The 21,162-nt window shown below is 42.7% G+C and overlaps 2 protein-coding genes and 1 pseudogene across 2 annotated transcripts; 2 read left to right on the forward strand and 1 right to left on the reverse strand.

Moving 5' to 3' along the window:
* Nucleotides 1–21,162, reverse strand: part of LOC133244718 (olfactory receptor 2D2-like) — a 136,977-nt pseudogene that overhangs the window by 16,496 nt on the left and 99,319 nt on the right.
* On the forward strand, nucleotides 5,654–8,142 carry LOC133244719 (olfactory receptor 2A12-like). Its single transcript, XM_061412267.1, has one exon. It carries the CDS (start codon nucleotides 6,545–6,547, stop codon nucleotides 7,481–7,483), a length of 939 nt encoding a protein of 312 aa, XP_061268251.1. The 5' UTR covers nucleotides 5,654–6,544; the 3' UTR covers nucleotides 7,484–8,142.
* Nucleotides 17,387–19,973, forward strand: LOC133244716 (olfactory receptor 2A5-like). Its single transcript, XM_061412264.1, has one exon. The coding sequence runs from the start codon at nucleotides 17,799–17,801 to the stop codon at nucleotides 18,774–18,776; it is 978 nt and encodes a 325-aa protein (XP_061268248.1). The 5' UTR covers nucleotides 17,387–17,798; the 3' UTR covers nucleotides 18,777–19,973.

The following is a 21,162-nucleotide window of genomic DNA, read 5'->3' on the forward strand; positions in this document are numbered from 1 at the left end:
GACCATAAGGACATCCTTGTTATCATAGAAATTCTTTGCCTTCAGTACTCAACCAGGTCCATTAACGGTAGCAGTTGAAAAGTTTTAAACCTATGGGGACGACTGCAATATAAGAGTGGCCTCACCTTTTCTGGGTGTCTCATAGATACAGAAAGGTTCAGATTGGGCAGAAATTATGTGCTTTAATGATACCACATGAGCCCCATCAGGTCTGTCCATGATTCTGGACAACTCTGAAACATCCTGGGTCATTGAGCTGTGCCTCTCTGGCCAAGCACTTTCAGAAAGGTCCTCTTTACATCTTTGTTCCAGAGACTGTAGATGCTGGGGGTGAGGAAGGCAGAGATGACATTATAGAAAAGGGCCAGCTTCTTGTCTCTCTCTGGGTCATACCAGGACCTAGGCCTCATGTACATGATCATGACTGGCCCATAGAACATGGTGACCACAGTGATGTGGGAAGCACATGTGGCAAAGGATCTGACTCTCCCCTGGGATGTACAGGTGCTTAAAGTATAGGCAAAGATGCAAACATAGGATGCCAGGATGAAGGAGAGTGGGATCAAAAGCAGGATGAAACCCAAAATAAAGTCCAACTGGTCATTGAGGGATGTGTCTGCACAAGTCAACCTCAGGTCTTTAAGCACTAGCTCCCTGGACGCCCTGCTTGGCCCCTGCAATAAACTCTGCACTTTCCTTTATCACAGCCCAGTGTCAGGAGATTGGCGTTACTGCTCAGGTGAGCAGACCCAAGTTTGGTATGGCAATAGAATTTCTTCCTTAAAGCTCTGGTAGAATTCACAAGTAAAGCCATCTAGGTCTAGAGTTTTCTCTGTGAAAAAATTTTACTCAACATTCCATTTAAAAAATAGATATATGGCTATTTGGGTTTCTTATGTATTTTCCAATGAGTTTTGATAGTTAATATTTTTCAATGAATTTGTTCATTTTTTTAAGATATATATTTTTTGGAATTAAGTTCTTCATACTATTCTCTTATTAATCTTAGCTTCCCTCATCCTCTGGTGTTTCCTCATATGCATGCACTGATCAGCCCTCATCTGAAGACTGGAGAGGGGCCTTATGTGGATTCCTGGGCTTGCTCTCTGTGAGGCTTTCCTCTCTAGTCCTCTGCTCTGAATTCTAGCCACCTTGACCTCTGTCTTAGTCAATTCAAGCTACTATAATAAAATACCACAGACTTGGTGGTTTAAATAACAAGCATTTATTTCTTGCAGTTCTGGAAGCTGCAGGTTGGAGATCAAGGTAAAATGTTTATCACATATTAAGTTTTTAAAAGGTAGAATACTTGATTCATTAGGATTTGCCTGCACAACCCAGAAAACCCATCTAACAGTTGTTCAGATATACAAGAATTCATTTTTTCACTAAAGAAAAAACCTTAAATGGTAAATGCATCATGTATTAGCTCATAGATGGATGATGTTGATGAGAGGACCCCTGTGATTCTCTGAGCTCTTTCCTCAGGATCTCAAGACAGGTGCCCATTTCCACTTATGGCATCTCATTCATGGTGATAGAAAGGAGGTTTGAGGGAAGAGGTTTGTATCATAGTCACTTATTCCCTTTTTGTAGGAAAATAAATATTTCACTAACATTCCTCAGCTGAATTCCTCTGGAGTCTTGCTAGAAAGGACCAGGTTACGTCGCTGCCGTCCCTGACAGGAATTCTGGGAAAGGGGGAAATGGAACCACAATGTCTGGGCTTGGTCCAGGATGTATTCACTGCACCTAACAAGGGTTGTCAGCGAGAGGATGATTCTCTCAGCAAAGAAGGAGATGGATAGTCATTCAACTAGCGTCTGCCGTGATAAAATGTATGTAAAGCGTGATATCACTGAGGTGAGAAAAAAATCCACTTTCATTTAAGGATAGGAAAAAATTTGAGAAATATCCACAAGTCATAACTAAAATTTTCTTTGTCATGTGGAAGGAACTAGAAGGTAATTATGTTCTCTTTTCTACCTTCCTGGGTCTGTGAACTTTCCTCGATGAACACGATCACTGTTGTAACTCAGAAACAAGGGAAGACTCTCTCAGGAGTTATCCTGGGTGTGAAGGAATCCACGGGGGAAGGACCTTCAGACTGAGAACCAGAATTTTCGATTTCCCATTCAGCCTCCACCACCTTGCAACTCAGGTAGAGTCTGGAGAAACAACTCAGGACCCTGGAAATTCTGCAGTCCAACTTAGGGGGAAGGGTGTTAGTAAAGCCTAGGGAAGGGCTGCAGGTGAGAGACTTGGGTGGTCCTGACTTGTCATCCCCACCACCCACATCAAGCAGAGAGTGCTTGAGGCCGTTTACAATCAAGCAGACCTAGATTGGGATCTCAGCCATTTGACCTTGGAGATGGCATTGCATGGCTCTGAACTTTGGTGTCCTCATCTTGAAAGTGGAAATAATATGCTTCCTGTACAGAGTAGTTGGAGGACTAAATGGAATGATGCCTCTGAAGTGCTGGGCACACAGAAGGTGTACAGTAAATGTTGGTTCCTTTCCCGTCCTCCTTGTCTAGCCCCAGGAGTACATGTATCCGACGGAAGCCCCCAAAGAGCTTGCTGCCTTCAAAAGTTGCTGCTCTTGAGTTTAGAGTGAGAGTCAGCCACTTTCCACTGTACGTGTGACTCTGTCCTTCCCACCCTAGAGGCTGTGAGGCTCCCCGCCTCTGGTCTGACTTGTGATGGATCATGACAGTGGGTTCAGTGCTGGTTAGGAGCAGAGCCTGGTGGTCTGACAAGAATCCCAGCTCCTCACAGCCTACTTAGTGCTCCAAGTTTCCTTTTCTGTACCTGTAAAATGAGGGTAATAATACTGCATGAATTTAGGATACATCAAATGTCTGGCCCATAATCACTGCTCGACACAAAGAAACCCAATGAGAAGTATTGTTATGCTACAGGGAACACAGCTCCATTTCAAAGAGAGGAAGCTAAATGACTTGGCCAGGTCACAGTGACCGGATCGCTCTGATGACAAATCCCTGTGCATCTGATGTTTCCCCAGAGGTTGTTCCTGGGAGCCCTTAGCCACTGAGCAGAAGGGTGGGGCCATCCCTGTGATGCCAGCCAGAAGTCTCTTGGGGCTGCTGCCTGGCATTAGATGCAAGAGATGGGAGTATGGATCAGCTTAAGCAGAAAGGGCGGAATCAGGGCATGAGAGCTTATCAAGGGGAAGAGGATGACCCAGACAGCCCCACTTACCCTCATAAGCAGAGGTGAGACAGGTAAGCCTATGGCATTGAAATGCAGACGGGACTCAGGAGAACAAGGGAGAGGTGGGAGAGTGCAGGGGCAGAGTCTGAGGCAGAGGGGTGCTTCAGAGAGCACATCACTGGGGTCATAATGGACCATTACTTAGCTTTAGCTCAGAATGAGAAAGTATTTTATGAAGGGTAGATTCAAGGCTACATAAGCTTCCTTGAGAGGTAATGAGCCTGATGTCCTTGGAAGAATGTGAACAGGAGCTGGAGCATCTGTTGCCAGGTAGGCTACAGAGAAGATGTGTGCCCTGCTAGGGGCTGGATTCTCCAAGACTGCCTCCAGTCCCAAGTTCTGATGAATCTCTGAAGTTGCCCAGAATAGATCTGTGGGGTGTCACTGAGGACTCAGGGAGAGACCTGCAACACGGAACACAACAAAGCAAGATGCTCTGGACTGCTTGCTCTGGACCTGGGCCCGAAAATATTCTGAGCTCAGCATCAGCCACTGTAGACTCAGGCCCCTCCCAGACACAGACCTGAGAAGGACTGGGTGAGCCCTATTTGACAGGGAGGGGAAGACCAGGGCTGTGTCAGGGTCATACTCTGAAGGCAGCATCTGCCTGCAGTGTATGGGGAGGCTGAAAGTTTCTGGCATTTGTGCAAAGTGTGCCCTGGCAAAAGTGGGTGGATGAAGGTGGCAGCTGCCCCAGGCTTTCTCCAGAGGCTCTTGAGAGCCAACACTGCTCCCTGGGGGTAGGCTCCAGGGGCTCTCTGGCTCATGGTTCTGTTTTCAGTTTTCAACCTTTTTCAGTCTAGTGGTACTGCCCAGCTCTTTTCCTTCTTCCCACACTGAGAGATTCAGAGCACTTGGGGCCAACTCTCTCAGTCTTCCTCCTTCAACCACCTTATGCCCTGATTTCTCCTGGGTGACTTGTGACCTCTAGACACAGGTAATCTTCTCTGCATCTCTGAGGAACGGGAACAAAAAGTGTAGGGAGAGAAAGAATGTCTATATTCTTTCTTTTCTCTTTTTACCCTGGCTTCTCCATATCTCCCTGTATGTAGATCATTCGATAAGCACTTACCAGGTCTTACCATCTGTCAGGCTCTGCATTAAGTAATGAAGTTACTGCAGGAAAAAAATAAAATTAGGCACAGTGAAATCAACTGCTTATGGGGGATATGTCTGACTTGCAAACTTCCAAGTTATCTTTGGCTTGCCTTAAGTTAAGACAGAACCCAAAGAGCTGGCCAGCTGACATCCTGGAGTTCTGGGTTCTCATCTCTGCGACAAAACCCCACTGTGACTTGGAATGCATCTCCTTTCCATGTCTCCTCCTTGCACCTGGCATCTCGGGCCACTGTGGTGCCCTGTTTCAGTCCTTGCAGCAGCTGGAGATCTCTTTAAAGTGTTCGATCTACCTTGGAGTCTGGTGAACGAAATTGAGCCTTGCTTTAAGGAGTGAAGCCAGGGTATTTGTCTACCTCTCTTAGACTTTTCCCTGCAGGCAAGGGAGTCACCAAAAGGTTAAAGGGGGGGGCCAGTCAGAGTTTTGTTTTAGAACGAGTACTCTGAAGGACACGGCAGAGAAAATGGGCTGAAACCAGACTCTTAATAGCAAACACATTCATTGACTATATGTGAAAACTAAAAACTTAGAAATGGCAGCACATTTGCCAACTCTTGGCCCCAAGAGAGAATATTCTCATATCTTTGGAATTCCTCTAAGGAAGAATGTGGCTTGTAAGGTAGATATTTTTATTCCCATTTTACAGTTGAGGTAACTGAGGCCTAGGAAGCAAACTAACAACCCAAGTTCACATAGCGAGTAAAGCCAGAATCAGGATTCAAATAGAACCTGCTGTCTCTAAATCTTTTGCCCTTTCCACACTATTGTGTGGTCTTTCTTCTTTGAAACCACCCACCCCAAATACATAATAGTTTATATGGAAACTGAGGCCAACTTGTGGGTACAATGTGACCTACAAAGTCTCTATGGTGAAAGGGATTTAGTAAGAATAATTACCTGCCAGCTACTGGATAATGTCTGTGAAGGTCTTAGAAAAGGGCCTAGCATGTGGGAGGTTCCAACTGTGTGCAGTCCTTTAGCCAAAGTCAAGAAGCCATCCACTGTGGTGCATGTAGACACAGGTTCTTGTGAAGACTCATCCAGGGTATCTGAAGGAAAACAAGCAGATTGGAGAACAAATAGGTTGAGTCAAATAAAGTGGTGCCGGGAGAAGGAATAACACTGACAGCATGAAGACTGCTTCACTCCCTGAGTACTGACAATACACACGACACCTCTTCAGTGATGCTGGCTTCTTCCTGTTCTCCATGAAGAAATGAAGGTTCAGGAAGGTTAAGTTGGGGAAGAGCTAAGAGTCAGTAAGAAGCTAAAGGACGGAATGAAATGCTGGCTTTTGTGGGGAGAAGAAACAGAAGGTAGGCCTCTAGGGGAGTGAAAGTTGATTGTGAGCATCAAATATGGTGAAGTCGTTCTCAAGATGTTTGCTTGCATAGCTTGGACCTGAATCCCAGTCCCTGTATATGGAGAACCATCCAGAAATGCAATTTACATTTATTATGTATCTATCACATTAGGTCCTCTGTGTGATGCTTTCATGGCAAAATATCATTCAATCTTTGCAGCAAATTTGTAACAAAGAGATAATTACTCTCATTTTGTACTCAAGGAAGTGGCCTCAAAGGGTTAGAGGGCAGGGTAAAGGGCTTACTCAAGGTCATTCACTGAATAAGCCTTAAAACCGGGACTTAGAACCCAGTGTGCCTTCTAACACACCATGACTTGTGATGGAGTAGGTGATGGTCAGAGAGCTGTCCTTGCTGGGAGCAATCTGAGGGTGTAATTAAAGTGGAAAAATAAATTGATGTCCTCAACAAGACCAAGTAGTTTTTTTCACTGTAATTTGCCAAATTGCATAATCTGTATGACAATGTTTATCTCTAAACACCTGGCTGCCTTACTAAGGAGAAGGGGATGCTAAGAGGAAGTAGAGATCCCCTGCCCAGTGCTTTCACTTCATAGCTGAGTAAAGTGAGGCTGAGATGAGCAACTGCTGGTGGGCCAGAGGCAGAGCCAGGCCAGATGTGGAAGCCCTTTCCTCTTCATAAATTTCCTGCGAGTGGTGGCAGTGGACAAGGGGAGGTAAAACAACCTGTCGTGGGGGATCACGATGTTTCATTATAACTGGACACTGACCACTACCCCAACCCCATCAGCAACCCTTATCCGGGTACATAGTTCAGCTAATCTTCTGTCTAAATTGGTGTCTTTCTTTTCATTCAGAAGTAGAACACAATGCAAGAGACTAATCAGTCTTCTGTGACTGAATTCATCCTTCTGGGTTTCTCCTTCAGCCCCAAAACCACTCCTCTATTTTTCTCAGCCTTCCTGACAGCCTACCTGTTGATCATGCTGGGCAATGGTTTAATCATCGTCCTCATCTCCCTGGACTCGCACCTCCACACACCCATGTACTTCTTCATTGTCACACTTTCCACGTTAGATCTGGCCTATACCACCACAACTATGCCCCAGATGTTGGCACATCTGGCAAGCCAGAAGAAGACCATCTCTTTTGCCAGCTGTGTGGCCCAAATGTACATTTTCTTGGTGTTAGGTGTTACTGAGTCCTGGCTCTTTGCCATCATGTCTATAGACAGGTATGTGGCCATCTGCCACCCACTCAGGTACAAGGTCATCATGAGTCCATGGCTGTGTAGGGTAATGGTCTTGTTCTGTGGACTCTGGGGTGTCGTCTCTGCTCTTGTCTACACTGTTTTGGCCATGTGTCTGCCCTACTGTGGTCCCAACAAGATCAACCACTTCTTCTGTGAAGTCCCTGCTGTCTTGAAGCTGGCTTGTGCAGACACCTCAGTTAATGACCAGGTAGACTTCATTCTTGGTTTTAGTGTCATCCTGGTTCCACTTTCTCTCATCCTCATCATTTATATCAATATCTTCATTGCCATCTTAAGGATTCGTTCAGCCCAGGGGCGGCTGAAGGCCTTCTCCACCTGTGCCTCCCACATCACTGTGGTCATCGTGTTCTGTGTGCCAGCCATGGTCATGTACATGAAGCCTGGCTCAGAGGCCTCCCCAGAAGAGGACAAGAAGCTGGCCCTGTTCTACAATGTCATCTCTGCCTTCCTCAACCCCATTATCTACAGCCTGAGGAACAAAGATGTGAAGAGGGCTTTCCTCAAGATGATGGGCTGGGGCAGGGCCCCAGAATGAGGCTGTGAAAGAGGTGCTGGGGGGTCAGAGGAACAAGACTCATGATACACAGTCAATGCCTTAAACACTCATTCATATGACCCAGCAGCACCACTACACCATCCCCATGCCCAGCCAGGAGTCTCAGCTTTATTCAGGCCCTTGGGGAGCAGACCTACCACAAAATCTCTTCCAAGCATATCAGTCTTTTATTTTCATCTTGTTCTAATCTCAGTGGTTTACAAAAGAAGGGTCTCTGAGACACTAAAATCTTTGATTGAGACAGAGGAATGAGCATTGGGGAATGACCTGTGGCTGAATCTTGAGAAAGGTACATGCCCTCTGGAAACTGCACTCATGGTATTAGGTCAGATGGAGAGAAGGGCGAGGACACTGACATCGCAGGATTCCTGGCCAAGGGAGGAGACAGGGTGAATGAGGCCGTGTACAATCTGGCCCCTGTGGCTTTCCCAGGCTCATCTCACTCTGGTCACTCTGCTCCTCTTTCTCTCACTCCAAGTAAGCTGGATTTCTGTCTTTGCCTTGGAGGTGCAAAGACATGCTCTTTCCCATTCATTTCAGGGTTTCTACATAAGCTATTCCTTCTCTTCTCACCCTTAACCTCACCCCTTTATGCCATTGATGTCCTGTTCATCTGCCAGGTCTTGGCTTAAACTGAAGCTGCTTTTGTTATTAATAAATATGAATTGAATCATTTTCATCATCAAACTAGCAAGGATTAGGAAAATGATGATGCCCAGTGCTGGGAAGTGTGCAGGAAGACTTACACTCACGTTTGTTACTGAAAAGAATATTATTGGCTCTACCTTTTCAGAGCAGTGCCTTCTACAGAGTAGGCACTCAATATATCTGTTAAATAAGGAATTATGTCTGTATTTATTAAATACTTATGTGCCAATAAAGTTTTAAGGATTTTATATATGTTCATTTATGAAATAAAAATATCATATGACAAGCATATAACAATCTGTATCATACCTTCACAATGTTGTTATAAACAGGTCCAGAAATTTCACTTCTAGGAATTTGTCCTAATGTTACAGAGTCCCAGCTTGCTGACTGAGGAGATGGTAGATTGATGTCTCGAAAGAAGCATCTTATCTATCGAAGTCTGGATGCCAGGTTCTTTCGTATCAGAGATGGGGGGAGGTGAGGAAACAATATAAAAACACCATTTAATCTTGCAAGAATCTCCCAGAATGGCAAGTCTCAGGCAGGGAATGTGTTAATTTCTTCCTTCCTGACATCTACACAAGTACAGAGTTCTGAACAGAGGCACTTTAACAGTCAGGTAGAGGGGCAAGTCCCTTGGACAGCAAGGAGATCCAACCTGTCCATCCTAGAAGAAATCAGTCCTGAATATTCATTGGAAGGACTGATGCTGAAGCTGAAACTCCAATACTTTGGCCACCTGATGTGAAGAACTGACTCATTTGCTGGGAAAGATTGAAGGCAGGAGGAGAGTGGGACGACAGAGGATGAGATGGTTGGATGGCATCACCGACTCAATGGACATGAGTTTGAGTAAACTCTGGGAGCTGGTGATGGACAGGGAAGCCTAGCGTGCTGCAGTCCATGGAGTCACAGAGTCGAACTCTGACTGAGTGAGTGAACTGAGTGAGGGGGCAAGATTCTGAGGCAGGCCATTATGTATGATTATAATAACAAAAGCAATGAAAAGCAAGTCAAAGTGACAGTTCCAACAGGGAGTCAGAACTGGCTTTTCCTGGCAATACTAAGAACAAAATCAGAAACACAGACCAAATTTTATGTTCAAATATGTTCATCAAAGAACTATTGGAGGACTTCCCTGGTGTTCCCGTGGTTAAGGATCTGCCTTCCAGTATAGGGGACATGGGTTTGATCCCTGGTCCAACTAAGATTCCACACATGCATGCCAAGTCGCTTCAGTTGTGTCAGACTCTTTGTGACCCCATAGATTAGCCCTCCAGGCTCTTCTGTCTATAGGGTTCTCCAGGCAAGAGTACTGGAGTGGGTTGCTGTGCCCTCCTCAAGGGAATCTTCCCGACTCAGGGATGGAACCCCAGCCTCTCATGTCTCCTGCAGGCAAATTCTTCACCACTAGCGCCACCTGGGAAGCCCAAGATCCCATGTGCTGTGGGGCAAAAGAGCCCACGTGCCTCAACTAGAGAGAAATCATGCTCCACAATGAAAGGTCCCACATGCCATAACGAAAATCCTGCATACCACAGCTAAGACTCAAAGAAGTAAAAAATAAAATAAATAGTAGAATAAATATTTTAAAAAATGACTGGAAACAGCTGCAAATATGATACATCAACTTTATGAAACAGTATGCAACTAATATTATCTATCATATTTAAAGCATTATTTAATTACAGTGAAAAGTATATATAACATTAGGTAGAAAAATTCAAAATGTAAATTTGTATGTATAAAGTTAATCCAATTTTTATAAAAATGCATACATTCATTTTTAAAAGCCTGAAAGGATATACATTGACATGTTAACATTGGCTCTCTCTGCGTAGTAAGATACCAAGTGATTTTTATTTTGGGTCATATTTTTCTCTACTTTCTAAAATTTCTACAATCAGCACAGATTGTCTTTATAGCAGAAAGAAATAAAGATGACTTGAAAAATATCTGTTATCAGAGAAAAGAAGGTGAGCCATGATGTTGGCATCATTTATTCGTTCATCAAACAGTAATTGATGCTTACTGGAATTGCATGTCAGGCTTAATGCTAGGTTCTGTGGATGCAGGCATAAATAATGCAAGTCCCAATCTAATGGGGGAGAGACACATACCAAGACAAGGATGTTATAAGGTGCTGCTGGAAACATATTCAAAACTCTGAAAGAGTGGCAAGGAGGTGGTCCAGGCTCTAAAGACAGAGTTAAAGTTCTGCTGGGTTTTCAAAGCATGAGTAGAAGCTTGATAATTGGATTAAAGGGCAGGGAGCAGAGGTTGAAGTGTTCTGGAAGAGGAAATAGGATGCTGAAAGCCTAGAGACACAGAGGTTTTGGAGAATGGGCAGAGTGGCTGGAATGTAGGCCCAGGCAGGGGAGAGTAGATGTGACAGATAGGGCCTGGAACATTGTGTTGAAAAAATTAGATTTTTTTCTCTAGACAAGCACTTTTCAAGGATGTTACCTGAAACTCTGGTCCTGAGAAACATTTTGTGACAAAAAGATTTCTTGTCCAAATAGGCTTAGAAACATTGTTCTATTCATGCTTCATGCAATAGTAGAGAGTCTTGAGAATTCCGAGATTGTCTTTAGAGCCTGGACCACTTCCTTGCCACTCCTTCAGAGTTTTGAATGTGTTCCCAGCGGCACCTTATAACATCCTTGTCTAAGTATGTGTCTCTCCCCTACTAGACTGAGACTTGCATGATTTATGCCTGCATCCACAGAACCTAGCATTAAGCCTGACATGCAATGCCAGTAAGCATCAATTAATGTTTGATGAATGAGTAAATAGGAAGCAAATAGGTAAATGAGCAATGAAAAACAAGGAAAATACACACTGACTCTATTTAACATAATATTTATCAAGGTTGAGTCATAAAACCCTTGCTTTCGGGAACATTTATTAGTTAATGAAACTTTGTTGTTGTTTAGTTGCTCAGTCATGTCCGACTCTTTGTGACCCCATCGACTGCATCACGCCCGGCTTCCCTGTCCTTCACTATCTCCCAGAGTTTGCTCAGATTCATGTCCATTGAGTCGATGATGCCATCCAGCCATCTCACCCTCTGCCATCCCCTTCTCTTCCTGCCTCCAATCTTTCTCAGCATCAGGATCTTTTTCAATGAGTCAGTTCTTTGCATCAGATGGTCAATGTATTGGAGTTTCAGCTACAGCATCAGTCCTTCCCATGAATATTCAGGGTTGATTTCCTTTAAGATGGACTGGTTTGATCTCCTTGCTGTCCAAGGGACTCTCAAGAGTTTTCCACAGTTCAATGTATATGCAGAGTACATTGTGCAAAATGCCAGCCTGGGTGCATCACAATCTGGAATCAAGATTGCTGGGAGAAATATTAACAACCTCAGATTTGCAGATGACACCACTCTAATGGTAGAAAGTGAAGAGGAACTAAAGAACCTCTTGATGAGGGTGAAAGAAGAGAGTGAAAAAGTTGGCTTAAAGCTAAATATTAAAAAAACTAAGATCATGGCATCCAATCCCATCACTTCACACCAAAAAGATGGGGGAAAAGACCAGCAGAGCAGCTAAAACTTGGGTCCTGGTATTAACTGCTTAGCTGTACTCATCTAGCATGCCCCCACATGGAGGTCTGAGTAAAGGGACAAAACTTCACACTGCTTCTGTAGTTCTAGTTCCCCCCAAATCTTAGGATTCCTTGGGGCATGTTCAGCCCTTCTATCTCTAGTCTGATGACTCCCTCCTTACTGAACCTTCCCCTGAGGAATGGTATCCCTTAGGATTAGAAGCCTCCTAAGGTGACATCAGGATCTATTTGGCCGCATCCTTAGGGACTCTGATCCCCAATACCCATGGGCCTCATTAATACACCAGCTAGGTATTTCCCAGGGAGCTGCTGAGATGTGGCAACTTCTGGAGAGTAGCTACAACAGGATTCTCTTATACCCAAGGCAGTTGTGGGACATGGGTGTGGAGGAAGGGTGTGTATTGGACTTGGGATAAGGTGAGAGTGAAAAGACAGGTAAGGGGCATGAAAGACAAAACCAGAATCCTGGGAAGGGTTCTCCCACCAGATCGCTGTCAGCAATAGTCCTAACAGAGCATCACCTGTAGATGGTGCAGAAGCAGCAGAGCCCAGTGAAGAGTGGCCTTTGGAGAAAGATCTGGGTTGTGCCCTTTAATACTGTGCAACATCAGAAAAGCTATCCTGTTTCCCAATTTCCTTTTTTCTAAAAATTCATAATTTTTGAGAAAAACTTGTTGTGGGATAAAATAGTAATAATAATAGTAACTACTGGCTTTAGAGCAATACTCTGCAGGCATAGTGTTAAGCAACTTTACATGTGCTGTTTCAATTAACCATCAGGACAATCCTTTGAGATTAGTACTATCATCATCACAGGTTTCTAGGAGAGGATGTAGACACACACAAGAGGTAACTCTCCCAAGGTCACTCTACTAATGAGCGATGGAGTCAGTACTCAGACCCAAGTCTGATTCTAGTGCCATGTGTGCTGTGTCCAGTTATTCAGTCGTGTCCGACTCTGGGACCTCATGGACTGTGGTGCCATACTCTTAATCGTTTTCTTATCCTGGGTGTAAACTAATTGGTCCACAATGAGCGCTTAGTGAAAATGGGTTCTGTCTCTGGTTCATCCCCTATCTAATGACATGTCTAGTTGCCCAGACGAAGCCTGGAAGAGAAGCACATTTGAAGAAGATAATACAAGGACTGCCTGTGTGTTCTTGATTTCATTTTTTCTGTTTTCAAACTTTATTTCAGTTACCAACTTGCTGAGAAGAGGATTTTAGTTATTCTGGACATGGATAACCCAGGTAGACATCACCAAGAAGATCTGGGTAGTAATTTTGAAAGAGAAAGTGATGGGGAAACCATTGGACTGGGAGTCCAGTCTTGCAACAAACTCACTCTTATGCCATTGGCATAACTTCTTAAAGTCATTAATTTGACATTCATTAGCAACGACCCATACCTTGTGCTAAGAATTGGAGATAGAAAGGTAAGATATGGTTTTTCATCTTCAAGGAATTCCACAAACTTGTGTGTGTGTGTGTGAGCATGGGGAATAATAAAAGTACATTAAAGGTGTTATCAGAGCCCAGAGGAAGAAGTTATGAGGGGAATCACAGAATACTTCCATGATTAGGGTTTTTACAAAGAGATGAAAGCAGAGGAGGGCATTTCATCTGGAGGATGATTTAACATTAGCAGTAATAATAACTGACACATTGCTATAGTATTACATACACTTAAAATATCATTTAATCATCACAAAAACCTTCAAGTTATATGTTATTCTCCCAGTCTTAGAGACGATGAAATAGGGTTTGAGATTAATGGCTTTCTCTGGGTTGTGCTGTTGGTAAGTGGCAAAGCGAAACTCAAACCAAATTTGACCCCAGAGCCTCTACTCTCTCCTTAGAACATACTGCCTCATGAGAAATAGATTTGTGAAAGGACCTGGAATATTTGGAGGGTCATGAATGAGCTGGTTTGCTTTCAGCTAGAGTCAGCAGACCTTTCTTGTAGGGGACCAGATCATAAATATTTTAAGTTTTGTGGGACATACATGATCTCTATTAGAGTTTCTCAACTCTTGTTGTAAGGCAAAACAGCCACAGACATAAATGAATATTTTTTCAACCATATTAAAAAGCAAAAACCATTCCATTCCTAGATAGCAAGCCATATAAAGCACACAAGGTGAGTAGGTAAGTAATCAAGTTACTTACCAGGTTAGGTAAGAATTAAGTTCCAAAGTTACCTACCAGGTAGGTAAGAATCAAGTTCTTACCAGGTAAGTAAGATGAGTAGGTAAGTAATCAAGTTACCTACTAGATAGATAAGAATCAAGTTCCAAAGAGCTTTGAAAACCAAGCTAAGGAAATTAGACATTAGCTCATAAATAATGGGAGTTGCTTTTTTTTTTTTTTTTTAGGGTTTGTAAACAGGGAAATATCATGATCATCTCTGTCTTTTTTGAAACTCACTCTGGCAGTGTGTAGATTGGGTTGGATGAAAGAAAGGCTAGAACAGGAAAGATCAGGGAAGATACTCCTGTTCTCCTTCAGTGAAAATATTCTTCTGAAATGTTTCTCATCTCAACTTTGTCTTGGATGTTGTATAGTCCTCCTGTGATTTAAATATAGTTGCTACTTAACAACTTTTAAAATTGTATTTTCCTAATTTGATTCTTAGAACATTCTCTCAAAGGACACAAGAATAAAGAATTTTAAACAAGAAAGAATAACAAAGATTTAATGCAAGTTTTATAATAGTGTTTTCCCTTCAGCTTGTAGTCTACTATTTTTCTTAACCTTTCTTCTTTCTGGAAGAGACTATGTGGGACCTTCTGGGGGGCAGGAGAACAGCCCTGCATGGATACCAATCATAGCTCCCAAGGGAGCTCCATATCTGCACAAATAAGACAGTAGGAACTTAAATTATCTCTTGAATTTTTACATTACACTTGATAAATACTGTATTCTCACTTTCTTTCAATCTTCTTTGGTTCTCATTATTAGCATATGACTTTGTTTTGACTAGCCTCTGTTATGAGGTTGGGTACATAGTGAGAAGTCACCCCTAAAATCATAGATTCTCTGAATCTTGGTGTCATTGAGCTTTAGAATCTTAGGATGTTTATGGCAAAGTTGAATTTTAATGTAGTACATCATGATTTCACATCCAAAGCAGTGATACCACACCTGAGTGACATGGCCTTACAGCTTATGCTTGAAAACTAAAAATGGAGATACTACTCATTATTGAGTAGTATTACTCACTAGAAGTTTCTTGCCTTTTTTTTGTAACTGAGCTTAAAATTTCCCCTTTTACAACTTTTGCCACACATTTCTAATTTTCTTCCCTCCAGGAACATACAGTACACATTTCTACCTTTTTCTGCATGACAACCTTCAGAATATTTAGTGAGCTCTCTTAAGTTCCTCATAAGTCTCCCAGCTAAGCTTTCTCAGTCTCTTCCATTCTTCCATAAATAACAAGGTTTCATGGATTCCTTACTGATAAGCTCTTTTCTCTGTATAGAGAAGCTCTAGTTTGTGTTTTTTTCCTTTTAAATTGCAGGTTCAAGAGTTAAAAACAGTTCTCTGGGTGGCTCTTGGTTTTTTTGCTTAACTCTGATGAATACCAGTTTCCTTAGTTGTAAAATGCAGCTAATAGTAGGTATTGACTTTGTGGGATGACCATGGATAATGTATGTAAATGGTCTGGACCAGTCCGTGTTCAGAAATCTGGTGTTGTTTAGTCTCTAAGTCATGTCTGATTCTTTTGCAGCCCTATAGACTGTAGCCCTCCAAGCTCCTCTGTCCGTGTGATTTCTCAGGCAAGAATACTGCAATGGGTTGCCATTTCCTTCTGCAGGGGATTTTCCCAACCCAGGGATCAAACCTGTGCCTCCTTTGTCTCTTGCATTGCAGCTGGATTCTTTACCACTGAGCCACCAGGAAAGAAATCTGTTGATAGCTATGTAAATCCAAAGGAAAGCCTCAGAATGAGGTCAACTCCCTTGCTAGCTCACTAGGAAGCAAAGTTCAGCAACAAGGATAGCTCCCATAAGTACAAATAGCAGCAACTGGTGCCCTTGGTGGGCCAGCTCGGACTCAGCCCTTTCATTTATCCGGCACTTAAAATACCTACTATACGCTAGGCACTGCTCTAGAATCTGGTAACATACAATAAATCAAAAAGATAAAAATTCCTGAATTCTTGTGAGGGAAACTGATGATTTCAAAAAATTATTTTGTACATTAGAAGTTGCTAACTATTATGAAGATAGATAAAACAGAAAATGTACCGAGTATGGGATATTTCAGATTCAAACAGAATGATCAGGAAAGATTCAAGTCTTCCCTGCAAAGATGACAATTGAGTAAATTCTTAAAGGAGAGAAGAGCATGAACCATATCCACTAACTCTTATACTACTGCAAAGAGCCTCTAATGTGAGTATTAATATCATTTTTCTCATTTATCCAAGCCTGAGTCCCATCCACAGCTTTATGTAGTGTTATTTTAACACAAATTGAGAGCTATCAGCCAGCCTTGTCATGCCAGTGCAATGCTTTAAATGTTGAAATTCTGATCCAAAGTTTTGAGATTCTCTATGAAAACCACTTGATAATTTGCAATGTTTTGCAATATGAACTTTCTGCTCTCTATAAGTGTTGATACACAGGTCAGCTCTTTCTCTCATAATGTTACCTAAAATGGGTCTATTTTGTGCTTGTGTGTTCTTAGTCACTCAGTCATGTCCAACTCTTTGTGACTCCATGGACTACAGCCCATCAGGCTCCTCTGTCCATGGGATTTTCCAGGCAAGAATACTGGAGTGGATAGCCTTTCCCTTCTCCAGGGGATCTTCCTAACCGAGGGATCAAACCCAGGTCTCCTACATTTGCAAGTGGATCCTTTACCATCTGAGCCATCAGGGAAACCTGCTAAACCCTGCATGAAATTGGTGTGAGGGACACATTTGGGACTTGGACTTTGAGTCCTGGCTCCGTCATTTACTCTGTCCGACACTGGACAGGCGATTTTATGAAAAGGAAGTAGTGATACTGACCTCAGTGGGTTGTGGTGATAATCAAATAAGATCACCTTTATTAAAACATTTTCATAGAATGCCATTTCATAAAAGACGATTTCCTTCTTTGGTGTCTGGAAAAGGTGTGTATCTAGCAGTTATGATTCTGTTGCAAAAGGACTAAGAAAAAAGGACCGGTCAGTATTGTGTTCTGCTGTCTAGGCCTCAACGTGAGATCTAGGATGGAGTTCAAATCACCTGAAGATCCATTCCCACCCAATACTCAACTCTCTCCTGTGAGCAACATGGCTGTGGAGGAGTCCTTACTAGTTTTCAAGAAAAGCTTCGAGACACACAGGCACCTAATTTCCAGGTAAATAAGCTTCATTTTCTTGAGAAATGCCAGGAGCACAAACATGTTATCTAGGTTTCGATTCTTGAGTCTCTGGCTGTCTTTATACGTCAATTTATCTTTATAGTTGTAACCACTGCAGGTAATGCTGGAATGGTGGGGGTGAGGGAAATAAAAGTTCTAGAGGAAAGATTTCTTTTCCCAAAAAAAGCTTCCTTGAAACTCCCCCTTTTTCTGAAAATTAATGGTATGTGGGTTTTCAAAGATACAGCATCAGAGAGGAAGACAAAGCCAAAAAGCAAGGGTTTTTGTTTGTTTCACATTTACACTGTCCTTGGTAGCACCTGCTTGTCTTGACATTTGAAAGAATGACTTTAGGAACTATAGAGTGCTCTACAACTTTTTGGTTTACCGTAAAACATTTTACATTTCCCTAGCCTCCTTCCTTTGATTTATGGGATGGGTACGTGTGTGCGTTCTTCAAAATAAGATTTATGCCATGTACAGTTTTTCCATTGGGCCCTTGGAACTTTATTAAAGCTAGTTAGACAGATCAAAATCATTTCTATAATCCCTATCAAGTGCCTAGAGCAATGCGAAGCCAATTTGGATAGAATGTTCCCTGGCGTGGAGGAGGAGATCTTTGTTTGATTGCTTGCTTAGTTCTGCGATGCCTTCAGTCCCTGCAGCTGTGGATCTTACACAGCATTCTCTCACTGAGACTGCAGGGTATTTAGGAATATGTCCTCTTCTCTCCTCAGAAGGAAGGCCACGCATAGCCAAGGTTGGAAAAATCAAAGCTCTGTAACCGAGTTTATCCTCCTGGGCTTCTCCAGAAATCCCAGAACCAACTGGATCCTTTTCTTCCTCTTCCTCTTCCTTTACTTATTTACAGTCCTGGGCAATGGTCTCATCGTTACTTTGCTCAGAGTAGACGCACGCCTCCACACCCCCATGTACTTCTTCCTGAGCATCCTCTCTCTGCTGGATCTCAGCTATGCTACCACCACAGTGCCCCAGATGTTGATCCATCTAGTAAGCAAGAGTAAAACTATCTCTTATGTTGGGTGTGTGGTCCAGATGTACATTTTCCTAACCTTGGGCATCACTGAGACCTGGATTTTTGCAGCTATGGCCTATGACAGATATGTTGCCATATGCTACCCACTCCATTATAGGGTCAAGATGAGCCAAACCCTGTGTGTACTCCTGGCAGTCAGCTCTGCCCTTTGCGGTCTCACCTGTGCCCTCGTCTACACAGTCTTTGCAATGAATCTGCCCTACTGTGGCCCCAGTGAAATCAACCACTTCTTTTGTGAAATTCCTGCTGTCTTGAAGTTGGCTTGTGCAGATACATCACTCAATGACCAAGTGGACTTTATCTTGGGCTTTATCTTGCTCCTGATTCCATTGTCCCTCATTCTAGCCTCATATGTTCGCATCTTCACTGCTATCCTAAAGATTGGCTCCACCCAGGGGCGAATCAAGGCCTTCTCCACCTGTGCCTCACACATCACTGTGGTCACCATGTTTTGTATTCCATGCATGGTCATGTATATGAGGCCTGGCTCTGAGGCCTCCCCAGAGGATGACAAGAAGCTGGCCCTGTTCTACAATGTCATCTCTGCCTTCCTCAACCCCATCATCTACAGCCTCCGGAACAAGGATGTGAAGAGGGCTTTCTTCAAGTTAGTTGGAATGAGTGCGGGAACTCAGTAAGCCACGGATGAGGGCTGTCTGCGGTGCCTCTGGTCTCTGTCTGACATCCACACGTTCACTGAAATCACTGGACTGAAGAAGGAGCCCAGGATAGGGAAGATATCTACAAAAAAACACTTTTGCATTTTATTAGGCTACTGGAAACATTAGGAAAGAAAGAATTGTGTTCAGGGATGAAACACATCATTGACTTTCTGTTGTTTTGAAAACGCCAACTCATTTCTCTGAGATTTAATTTTTATATCTGTACAGTGTGTTCCAGAATATTCTTTGGGCCTAAATAATAACTACCTTTATTGATCACTTTCTACATGACAAGCACTGTCTAAGTACTTTATATGTACTTTATTTTAATTCTTATAACAACTCCAGAGGTATGTATAATGATTTTCTTCATAAAGTTTAAAAATAGCAGCAACAACAACAAAAAAAACTTAGGCACAAGATTAAACAAGTTGCAAAGGCCACCCAGCTGGAAAGTAACACAATTGAGATTTGACCCCAGGTAGTATAGTTCCAGAGTCCAGGCTCTTCTCTAGTATATCATGCCATATCTCAAGGATTCAGTAGAGCTTTTTGAGGCTCAGCTGAGATAACAGATAGGATACCATTGAGGAAAATTCAAAATATTTAGGATTATGATTCTAAGTCATTAAGCTATAGGGTCAGATCCATCAAGTCAGAGCTCTGCTGGCTAATTTAGATCTTCCTCAGCAGTGTTTCATAGCCTAAGCAAGTAGCATCTTGCAGTGGAATAGTAATTTCTCGATAAATGTTTGTTGAGTGATTTCCTGGCCCTTCTCCATCCCTGGTCTGTCCACTTCTGCAGTTCTTCTTCACTTTCATGGATCCCTGTCTGATTTCCATTGTACCTACCCCACCATGGCTTTCAGCAATCCAGACCTTTATTTACAAAAAGAGTATGTTGGTTTCCATAACTGACTTACCCTTAAATTTCCTCTGCCACCTTAGAGAACAAGGGGAAGGGCCCCAAACTTTAGTCTTGACTTAATTTGTTGAGATCTTGGAAAAACCACCTAATCTCTCTGGAGCTCAGGCCCCTATCCATAAAATGGAGTCTGATGTGGAGATAATGACTGTACTATAATACTAATTTTAAGTTCAAGTAGAAATAGGCCTTAGAACTTAAATAATTGTATAAATTTTATCATTAGATAGTCATTGTCTTCAAAGCCAGATGCCTTAGAAAATAGTTATTACCTTATTAACAGTAGCTTGTATTTGTCAACTACAATGTTAATATCAGGCTTATTATGTGGTCAGAATATATGGATTGGCTACTAATGATGGTAACTGAAAGCATATAAAGGCTTCCTTGGTAGCTCAGATAGTAAAGAATCTGCCTGAAATGCAGGAGACCTGGGTTTGATCCCTGGGTCTGGAAGATCCTCTGGAGAAGGGCATGGCAACCCACTCCAGTATTCTTGCCTGGAGAATCCCATGGACAGAGGAACCTGGCATGCTACAGTCCATGGTGTCACAAAGAGTCAGACACAACTGCAAAACTAACACTTTCTCCTTCATACCTTCAGCACACACACACACACACACATACAAACATCAAAATTAGTGGGATGCAATCACATCAGTTTTCATTCCAATCCCAAAGAAGGGCAATGCCGAAGAATGTTCAAACTACTGCACAACTGCACTCATCTCACACGCTAATAAAGTAATGCTCAAAATTCTCCAAGTCAGGCTTCAAGAGTACCTGAACCATGAAATTCCAGATGTTCAAGCTAGATTTAGAAAAGGCAAAGGAAACAGAGATCAAATTGCTAACATCCGTTGGATCATTGGAAAACAAGGGAACTCCAGAAAAATATCTACTTCTGCTTTATTAGTGGCTTCCCTGGTGGCTCAGGTGGTAAAGCATCTGCCTGCAAGGCGGGAGACCCGGGTTTGACCCTTGGGTCGAGAAGATCCTCTGGAGAAAGAAATGGCAACCCACTCCAGTACTCTGGCCTGGAAAATTCCATGGATGGAGGAGCCTGATAGGCTATAGTCCATGGGGTTGCAAAGAGTCGGACATGACTGAGCGAATTCACTTTCTTTCTTTCTGCTTTATTGATTACACCAAAGCCTTTGACTGTGTGGATCACAACAAACTGTGGAAAATTCTTAAAGAGATGGGAACACCAGACCACCTTAACTGCCTCCTGAGAAATCTGTATGCAGGTCAAGAATCAACAGTTAGAACCAAACATGGAAAAACAGACTGGTTCCAAATTGGGAAAGGAGTAAGTCAAGGCTGTATATTGTCACCCTGCTTATTTAACTTATATGCAGAGTACATCATGAGAAATGCTGGACTGGATGAAGTACAAGCTGGAACCAAGATTGCTGGGAGAAATATCAATAACCT

This window comes from Bos javanicus, chromosome 3 (assembly GCF_032452875.1).
Source record: "Bos javanicus breed banteng chromosome 3, ARS-OSU_banteng_1.0, whole genome shotgun sequence".
NCBI classification, from domain to species: domain Eukaryota; kingdom Metazoa; phylum Chordata; class Mammalia; order Artiodactyla; family Bovidae; genus Bos; species Bos javanicus.